At 37.4% G+C, this 10,105-nt stretch overlaps 1 protein-coding gene across 1 annotated transcript; it reads left to right on the top strand.

The window, feature by feature from the left end:
- Positions 1 to 439: 439 nt before the first annotated feature.
- Positions 440 to 9,777, top strand: LOC144449462 (double-stranded RNA-specific adenosine deaminase-like). The gene is made up of 9 exons (XM_078139997.1): positions 440 to 784; positions 1,473 to 1,605; positions 2,451 to 2,612; positions 3,196 to 3,314; positions 3,866 to 3,921; positions 4,282 to 4,399; positions 4,857 to 5,094; positions 7,790 to 7,925; positions 8,311 to 9,777. The coding sequence occupies exons 1-9, from the start codon at positions 442 to 444 to the stop codon at positions 8,428 to 8,430; spliced, it is 1,425 nt and encodes a 474-aa protein (XP_077996123.1). The 5' UTR covers positions 440 to 441; the 3' UTR covers positions 8,431 to 9,777.
- Positions 9,778 to 10,105: the final 328 nt, after the last annotated feature.

The following is a 10,105-nucleotide window of genomic DNA, read 5'->3' as shown; positions in this document are numbered from 1 at the left end:
AAATTTGAAAGTAGAGAAGAGATGGCCACAGAGCAAGGAACCATAATGCCAATAGGTAAAGGTGGTCATTTCCAGTTGAATGAACCACTGCCAACTGCATACTCACAGATCAACAAGAAGTTCTTTTCAGAGAAAGGTGTAGAGGAAGAAAAGCCAAGAGTAATACCTGGTCTGTACACACAACCAATCAAACCAAAACAAAGTCAAAATAGCGCTCCACCACCTGGTCCAGTTGCCCAACCAATAGCTGCACCCAGCCAGGTGTTTGGTCCAGTTGCCCAGTCAGTTGCTGCACACAGCCAGGTGTCTGTTCAACAAGGCGCCACACAGCAAACTATGACTAGAGGTCTTCCAATTCAAAGTATAGGCATGCCCCAAGCAGAGAATCAACATACTCCATCTGGCAGTGTGGACAGACCAATGAGTACAGGGAGAATACCAATGGGTGCTGGGAGAGGACATTTACTTCCACCAAGTCAAACCCCACGTAATGCATACAGTCCACAGCAGATGATGATACCTAAACAACCAATGTGGAATGGTAGTGGGAGAGGAGATATGACCAGTGTTCAAGCTGGCATGGGAAGATCTAGGGGTAGACCCCAACTAGTCAACCAACAACAAGTTAGATCAGTTGGCCACCCTGTCAATCCTTTGGCTGATGCACCACTACCAGATCAGATTGGAGGCCTCTGTCTGAAGTTCCCAATGGTTGGTACACCATTCCCTGGAAGTCATGATATTGTGAAAAGACCTTCCTTTGCTGCCATAGTGATGAAGAAAGGTATAGTGACAACAATGTTTTAGACTTCTTTCAAGTTTATACAATATATCTTCGTTTGTAGAAGAGATGAAAATTAACATGTGCAAATCAAGTATGAAACTTTAACTCAAAGCAAATGATTTCTTTCTTCTTCTTCTTCTTTTTTTTTTTTTTTTTTTTTGGGGGGGGGGGGGGGGGGTAATTATCCACAGAACTATACATGTTTGTTTCTCTTGTTAGTGGTTTTGTAGTATTCAAATTATATGATATTAGATATAACAGGTACTAAGTATGGTTTTCAAGTATCTGTCTTTCTAAATACACTTGGGGATTCCAGTGTTATCTTATAGTTCAGCCTTAACTTGGATAATGAGAGCATACAGTTCTTTTGTTTGTAATCTGTTCAAGTGGTCAAAACTTCATTATTTCCTCATTCAGCATTTCTTTGATAACTGTATTTTGATCATACACCCACAGTCCCTCTATGTGATAGAGGGACTGTGGTACACAATAACACACAGGTGGTGGGAAAGTGACATGTATCAATGTTAGCCTGGACTGGACAGCATCAATATGTAAACTTATCTGTTGCTATTTACAAAAACCAAAGACCATCCAGTACCAAGGTTATATTATAAACATGGCTGCCTGAGTTTTCTTGATCTCGGTGTGTATCAACATTTTCCTTTTCCTCTGTATATTTTCTAAGGTGTGGATGACATAGGAGAAGTGATTAGTATTGGTACTGGTGGTAGTTGTATTCCAGGTAAATCTGTCACAGAAGATGGTAGATCACTGTTAAATTGTCATGGTGTGGTCATTGCAAAGAGATCTTTCCAAAGGTAGGCACAGAACAGATGTGTTAAGTACTACTAGTATATTCACATCACACATTTATGTACCAGTGTTAAAGGGTGGTTAGTAGGTAAAATCTACCTGAGTTCCCCAGTCATTTACCAGGGTTTCCCACCTACATTATGTTGTGATGTATAGGAAACTATGCCAGGACAAACTTTACTAGATTTCTCCCTCCTGCTACTTGGTTCTCAGCCCTTAGCAAAAACAGTGCTGTACACTACAGCAATCACTTGTAAGTAAGAAATGATATGAATTTAACAATGTTGGGTCAACACCATCATGTTTGATTTGTTATCAAGTAAATAGATCATTCCAGAGATAATAATAATAAAGTCAACAGTGAAGTATTTCCATATTATAATGTATATAGTAATAACCTGAAGTTACCCACTCTGGTAATCAAGGCTTTGGTTTACAAAGATTGACACAAACTAAACTATTGTAGTTCGATGTGATAGATTATACAAGTGAGTGTTAGTGGTTCCTCTGTTTGGCAAATCTAATCACCCAGTGATCAGGCTAATGTAAACATTGGAAGTCCCAAAACAGTACACTGCAAGTTTATGGAACTAGCTTTCAGAGAGCCACCCTACTGAGACTATAATTAAACCAACATCCATTTAACAGCTTATCACTGTTGTACATTGCAACAGTAGTCTTAGTTTGTGTCTATCTTAGTAAACCAAAGCATCGATTACCAAAGTTATGAATACTTAAACTATGTTAGATCAACTTCAGCTTCACCAAGCATTTATATAGATACTAAGAAATCATAACATATTCATAGTGTATTTTCTGGCCTAACTGAAGTCATTATGGTCATGTTTAGATTCCTGTACAGAGAACTAAAGTTGTACTTTGATGGAAATCTGTCTGACAGTATTTTTGAGTCATCTATTGGTAGCAGATTGCTGAATATAAAGAAACATATCAGTTTTCATCTGTACATGAACACTGCACCATGTGGAGATGCTGCAATGCATACACCAAGGTAAGAAAATCTGTACATGAACACTGCACCATGTGGAGATGCTGCAATGCACACAACAAGGTAATGAAAAGATATGAGAGAATTTATTGCTGTTTACTATGTCATCGACTTATATCTATTGCTGTTACACTTTTGCAAACTATATCCGCAGTAGAATGTTCTGATGTTAGATTTGAAGTGTTGTTTTCTGGACAAGTTGTTGTTGGTCAACAGAGAGGATTTCATAGAGATCAGTTACATGTACATCAGTGCTGGATTGTTCCATCAGGTGTTTGTTTTTTATGCCAAAAGGAATGATCATCTCAAAGTCGTTAGGTTTTACCAAGCAATATCTAAAATACAAACCAGTGAAAAGTGAATTATTGTTCAGTACTTCTACATAATATGGACATTTCTCATGAAATGAACACATAATTCTGCCTTCCTGTCTTTACATACTCCTGAATACTGCTTCCAATTATATCCTTCAACCATCAAAGTACAAACACCTCCAATATTTCTTATGTGATTGAGACTTGTAAAAATCCTAGAAGATACATCAATTCATGTTCTTACTGTTCTTGTTTTTATTTTATGTTAACAGGGATAGTTGGAATAAACCTTTATCTGAAGTTGAGATTGAGTTCATGAAGAGTGGGTCACATTATGCAACTGAAAAACCAGACACACAAGAAGGGCATCTCTCAGCTATTTCTGATAGTGGTAAGGATATAGTCTTGTCTTTTTGGTCACTAGAAATGTCCACTACTTCCAATATTGGCATCACTAATTTAACTGATTCTAGTTTCATATCTTGAGTACAACCTGCCAATGTAGGGATATACTTGATATATATATTCACTGTTTTCTAGTCCCCAATGGGCACTGCCCAGAGGAGATTTATATGTTGGGTTCCAGGTGTGTGCGTCCATGCATGTGTGCATGCAGCCTCATATCTATGGTATGCATCAACTGATTTTGACCAAACCTGGCACAAATCTATCACACTATGTGAAACATTTGCATGTCACTTTGTTTTACGACTGAATCAAATATGGCCGAATGGCAGCCATAGTTGTTAAATTTCACAGTATGCATCATAACTTTGGAATTATAAACTGTAGTGACTCCATTCACATGTCTGCCCAATATTATCACAGCTACTTCAGTGATGTCATTAGGTAATTTGTTTTCTGTGATATATATGAAATAGTAGTCAATTTTATTGAAATGTCCTCTTTTCATTAAAAAAAACCCTGTTTATTTGATTACAGGTAAATGTATTCCCACAGAAAATATTGTACAGAGCTGGGAAGCCATAAAGAAAGGGGTAAGTAACTATACTATAGTATAACTTTGGTAAGTAGATACAATAATAGTATAACTTTGGTAAGTAAATACACTATAGTATAACTTTGGTAAGTAGAAACAGCCAGTGACATACAGTAGTGCAGAAGGAACCAGGATCATCTTTTGTGTGTCTATGTGTGTCTGTCTGTCTGTCTCCGTGTGCGTGTGTGCTGCGTATGTACATGCATGTATTTATGAACATGTTACTGCCAAGGAAGGGTGAAATGTATTTGGAGATGATCTATAAAACCATATGACAGTTTGTATATTTGAGAAACTTGAAGTTGTTCATGATTTCTGGACATTTTCCATTGGTACTATTAATATATTGTATTTTCAGGACAATATATACAGTATGTCATGCAGTGATAAACTATTAATGTGGAACATTGTAGGAATACAAGGATCATTGTTAAGTCACTTCTTAAAACCTGTCTACATGGCATCTATCACGCTAGGTGAGTTAACTAAGACATTTCTTACAACCTGTCTATGTGGCATCTATCACACTAGGTGAGTTGATTGATTTCACATACCATACTGTACACACACAACCCATATACAATGTAATCTGCAAAGACGTCATTTCACAGACTATTTTATTATCTTGCCTCCAGGGATAGTCCATGCGAAGCACACAAAAATTGTCTTTTTATATGAAAATGTCTCCTTGACAACATTACATGGTATTATCATTGAAAGTGTTACCACTAGAGGGCACTGTTCATGTTGTATTTGGATCATGTCATAAATCATTGTATGCCAGTGGAGAATCCATGGACTGCATTATAGATAAATATGTAAATTTTAATCAACCTATTTTAGAGTATTGTTTATGTTTCTGGAGACATCATTCATTGTAGGAGCCACTGTACTACGCATTCACTAAATGTACTCCCTCTCTTCTGTTACTAGGCAACCAGTATGAGCATGGACATTTCTGCAGAGCTGTGTGTTGTAGAGTAGATGACAACATCTCAGACAAGTGTTCAGGTTATAGATTGAATCACCCTCTCCTAGGCAGAACTACACAGCCAGTAGCACAACTAGTTTCCATGACAACAGCAGAAGATAGAAGCATGAGTATTAACTGGTCACATGGGGATACCAAGTTTGAAGTAGTTGATGGCAGAACTGGTAAATGTACTGACAGGTAAGGGTGGTGGATCTAGAGGCTATGTATTCTGTGTCATAGTGAATATGTGAGGTAAGGGTGATGGATCTAGAGGCTATGTATCCTGTGTCATAGTGGACATGTGAGGTAAGGGTGATGGATCTAGAGGCTATGTATCCTGTGTCATAGTGGACATGTGAGGTAAGGGTGATGGATCTAGAGGCTATGTATCCTGTGTCATAGTGGACATGTGAGGTAAGGGTGATGGATCTAGAGGCTATGTATCCTGTGTCATAGTGGACATGTGAGGTAAGGGTGGTGGATCTAGAGGCTATGTATCCTGTGTCATAGTAAACATGTGAGGTAAGGGTGGTGGATCTAGAGGCTATGTATCCTGTGTCATAGTGGACATGTGAGGTAAGGGTGATGGATCTAGAGGCTATGTATCCTGTGTCATAGTGAACATGTGAGGTAAGGGTGATGGATCTAGAGGCTATGTATCCTGTGTCATAGTGGACATGTGAGGTAAGGGTGATGGATCTTGAGGCTATGTATCCTGTGTCATAGTGGACATGTGAGGTATGGGTGATGGATCTAGAGGCTATGTATCCTGTGTCATAGTGAACATGTGAGGTAAGGGTGGTGGATCTAGAGGCTATGTATCCTGTGTCATAGTGGACATGTGAGGTAAGGGTGATGGATCTAGAGGCTATGTATCCTGTGTCATAGTGGACATGTGAGGTAAGGGTGATGGATCTAGAGGCTATGTATCCTGTGTCATAGTGAACATGTGAGGTAAGGGTGATGGATCTAGAGGCTATGTATCCTGTGTCATAGTGAACATGTGAGGTATGGGTGATGAATCTAGAGGCTATGTATCCTGTGTCATAGTGGACATGTGAGGTAAGGGTGATGGATCTAGAGGCTATGTATCCTGTGTCATAGTGAACATGTGAGGTAAGGGTGGTGGATCTAGAGGCTATGTATCCTGTGTCATAGTGGACATGTGAGGTAAGGGTGATGGATCTAGAGGCTATGTATCCTGTGTCATAGTGGACATGTGAGGTAAGGGTGATGGATCTAGAGGCTATGTATCCTGTGTCATAGTGAACATGTGAGGTAAGGGTGATGGATCTAGAGGCTATGTATCCTGTGTCATAGTGGACATGTGAGGTAAGGGTGGTGGCTGTCGAAGCTCTGTAGCCTGTAAACATGTGTCATAGTGGACATTTTATATTACCAACCCAGCTGTAGGAATTGGTACATGGTAGGATAGAGGTTGCTGTTTGAATACTTCAATTATATGTGCTTACATAGACTGTAATATTATGTTTGATCTTAGGAAAAATTAAAGTATTGACATCTGAAGGTGTACAAAGGTGATGTAAATGTGATATCAATCTAAATGGAATACTCATCTTATGACAGTGCACATAAATTGAACTATAGCCTACATAAAACTTTGTTTGTGGGGGTTTTTGTGTGTCTTATTTACTAGTCATATTAAGTATTTGATTTTACTGCCAATGCTGCTTCTACCATGCTTAGTGAGCTCCTGATATAAAATGGATACACATAATAAATAAATAGGTAGGTAGGTAGGTAGGTAGGTAGGTAGGTAGGTAGGTAGGTAGGTAGGTAGGTAGGTAGGTAGGTAGGTAGGTAGGTAGGTAGGTAGGTAGGTAGGTAGGTAGGTAGGTAGGTAGGTAGGTAGGGTGGTAGGTAGGTAGGTAGGTAGGTAGGTAGGTAGGTAGGTAGGTAGGTAGGTAGGTAGGTAGGTAGGTAGGTAGGTAGGTAGGTAGGTAGGTAGGTAGGTAGGTAGGTAGGTAGGTAGGTAGGTAGGTAGGTAGGTAGGTAGGTAGGTAGGTAGGTAGGTAGGTAGGTAGGTAGGTAGGTAGGTAGGTAGGTAGGTAGGTAGGTAGGTAGGTAGGTAGGTAGGTAGGTAGGTAGGTAGGTAGGTAGGTAGGTAGGTAGGTAGGTAGGTAGGTAGGTAGGTAGGTAGGTAGGTAGGTAGGTAGGTAGGTAGATAGATAGATAGATAGATAGATAGATAGATAGATAGATAGATAGATAGATAGATAGATAGATAATGAGCTGGTACATATTCATTAATTGTAGTAAATGTCAATCAGCAATTGTACTGATACTAATATTATAATTAATAATTGATATATGTATATAGCAAATAAGATCCATGTAAGGAGAGCAACATATCAAATATCTTTTCTTTCCTTTCCTGATTATCAAGTTATTAGGTAATGTATTCATGTACAAAGAAGACTTAGATATCAGTTAATTTGCTAATGGACTATGGACATTGACTGTACTTAGTACCGTGTAAAACTGGTGAGTCCATGACATGCTGATAATTGAATACAAGACAATACGGACTGGCTGACAGCCATTTGAACTTCACATTTCACGTGTACAACGGTTTGCTGCCTCGTGGACTAGAATTTGCTAAATAATTAGTTAGTACCTGTCATCACCATAACTATGCATTTATAAGCCTTGTTTGTTATTTCTGTACAACCTGAAAAGTGTATCAGGGGATATGTATAGCACGTTCCGTTTCATTTTATGTAATATTATTTCATGGTCAAATACAGTATTTTCAATTGATATGTTGTTCTCTGTCGCTTCATTTATACTATACTCCATTCTATACTTTAGTTGTGTGTGTCACTCGACCATCTTGTGACAGTCGTTAGTCTCATTATGTGTGTCTGTTCAGTTCTCCATTTAAGGTTGGTGCTAGTGGTGCAAGCAGACTTTGCAACTTAGCTTTCTATGATGGAAGATTCAAAGGACTATGTGAGAAAGCTGAGAGACATGACTTACTGTGTACTAATACATACCAGGAGACTAAGGTATGCATGTCACAAGTTATCATCCATAGGTTAGGTAGTAGTAGTGCCTAAAGTAAAATTAACTCCCTACTCGGTGTCCATTTTCATGATTGTACTTACTGCTACAAATGATGCTGACTTCACCCATATGCTTGAGTAGTTGCTTGTTTGAAGTTAAAGGAACATTGTTATTCTAACCTCTCCTGCACAACTGCGAAACTTGTATTTTTATTAGAACAAAATGAGTGAAATTAGTGAATCAAATAGAGATGGCCAAAACCTCTCTTCTTTGAAAATCAGTTTGTTAAAAGTGTAATTGACTTTAATATCCAGTATATTTAAAACATCATTCCGAACCTTTATTGAAATGTTCTTGATGTTTGTTGTCTTGATGTCTTTTCTACAGGCTCAGTGTAAGTTGTACCAGTCAGCCAAGGCAGAAGTTATCAAGTACATGAAGCTAAAAGAGTATGGAGAGTGGATTGAGAAACCAGTAGAGATAAATAGTTTCTTTAAGTCTATGTAGTAGATTTCATTTGTTTGCTGTACATACACAAGTACAGTGTTATTTTGTTAAGGGCAGTAAGTTGGTCAAATCTACCCACATTCTTTGTACCTACAATAGCATTTTACATCATGCTAGAGGGTCAAAATAGAAGACGAAGGTCGACTTAATCTCACACACGCATATAGCGCGTGAAGCAGAAGTTATGTTGTCAACCAAAAAAAATTGAATGTTCGTTATCTTTATGATGCATCTAGGCAGTAATATTCTATTTCAGGTACAAAGAATTGTGTTTACTTGTGTTCCACATCAAAATTATGGTACAAGATAATGGACATTTGTGAAAGTTTTACCAAATTTCCTTTCTCTGTTACTGGAGTTCTCAGACCTTTGCAAAGACACTGACTATATTCAAAGAAACATCAGCCGTCAGCAAGATTTGTGGCAATGAATTTCTGGAAATAGTTCAAATTCTAAGAATTTGATATTTATGTAATTTGTCTGAAAAATTATATTAATTTTGATTTTTCTAATTTTACATTTCTAGAATTTAGAAGAGTCTATAAACTATTTTCTTTCGTGTATATCTATAGTAGGTTAGCCAAGATGTTGCCTTATTACCATAATACAATTATATACATAATTAGTAGAAATATGAACAAACTCATCAGTTTGATCAACCACAAGACAGCTCAAGGTGATAGGTTTTGATGATTAAAATATAATAAACTTACAGATCTTTGCCCTTTCTTCCTGTCTGTGCAAAAATGCAATCATTTTAAGACCGTCCCAAATGTTCGTAGTCAAGGCCACTACATCCTCCAAAAGAAGAAACTAACCTTAAAACCAGTATACTGGTAGTACCAAAGTAATATTTTGGTAGAAGTCAGTGCACAACACTGTCTGACTGCACAGATATCTTTAACTGAGTAAATGTAGAAACATGACTTCTCTTATTCATAGTAATCTCATCATTAAAGAGAAATGCACAATAGACTGAATGATGTGCATCTTATTTCTTACTTTTTACAAGTTCATTGAAAAAAAAAGATGAGTTGACATTATTGATTAAACTCATGTATTAGCCATACTATTATGTTATTTTTATAGTAGTCGTCAGTTTTCCTTGATATCTGTCGGAAAGTCACTTTATACACATTGTCAGTACTGGAAGTCACTTCATACACATTTTCAGTACTGGAAGTTTATGTTGAACTTTTGATTTGATCTATAGCTTGCCAAAGTAGCACAGAATTACATAGACACTGCAAAATAAGTAGCGACATAAAAGTTCCAGTATTCTCAGAAATACTAATATTATTTACAGTCTCATTAGAAATACTCTTGATCAAGTAACCTATTGAACATCAAAACCTATTATTTTTTCATGTTTATTATATATTTAGTTACAAGTTGTTCTTTATACTTTCCTGCTAGTAGTATTTCTACAATAAAATCATGTTTGTTAGAATTTTGTGATGGAAAGGAGTCTCCTTATTTTCATTTTGTATTCTAGAAAGTGATGAAAACTTGACTGTGTTTAGATACAGAGGTAAGTAAGTAGTAATACCTAAACTTGAATTAGTACCTCTATGAAAATAATATGGAGGCATGGTGGATGGAGTGTCCAGGTTTGGAATATGCAGGTTGTGGAGGCATGGTGGTTGAATGGTTTTAGTGGACAGGCTTGTAATGT

This window comes from Glandiceps talaboti, chromosome 18 (genome assembly GCF_964340395.1).
Source record: "Glandiceps talaboti chromosome 18, keGlaTala1.1, whole genome shotgun sequence".
Classification (NCBI taxonomy): Eukaryota; Metazoa; Hemichordata; class Enteropneusta; family Spengelidae; genus Glandiceps; species Glandiceps talaboti.
This window is presented reverse-complemented; position numbering and strand designations above follow the sequence as displayed.

Excerpts from the sequence above, each read along its gene's own strand:
- LOC144449462 (XM_078139997.1), top strand. The coding sequence starts at position 442 with ATGGGTGCTGGGAGAGGACATTTACTTCCACCAAGTCAAACCCCACGT. Across the intron at positions 1,606-2,450 it reads GCAAAGAGATCTTTCCAAAG|ATTCCTGTACAGAGAACTAA; the intron begins GTAGGCACAGAA and ends GGTCATGTTTAG. Across the intron at positions 4,400-4,856 it reads CATGGCATCTATCACGCTAG|GCAACCAGTATGAGCATGGA; the intron begins GTGAGTTAACTA and ends TTCTGTTACTAG.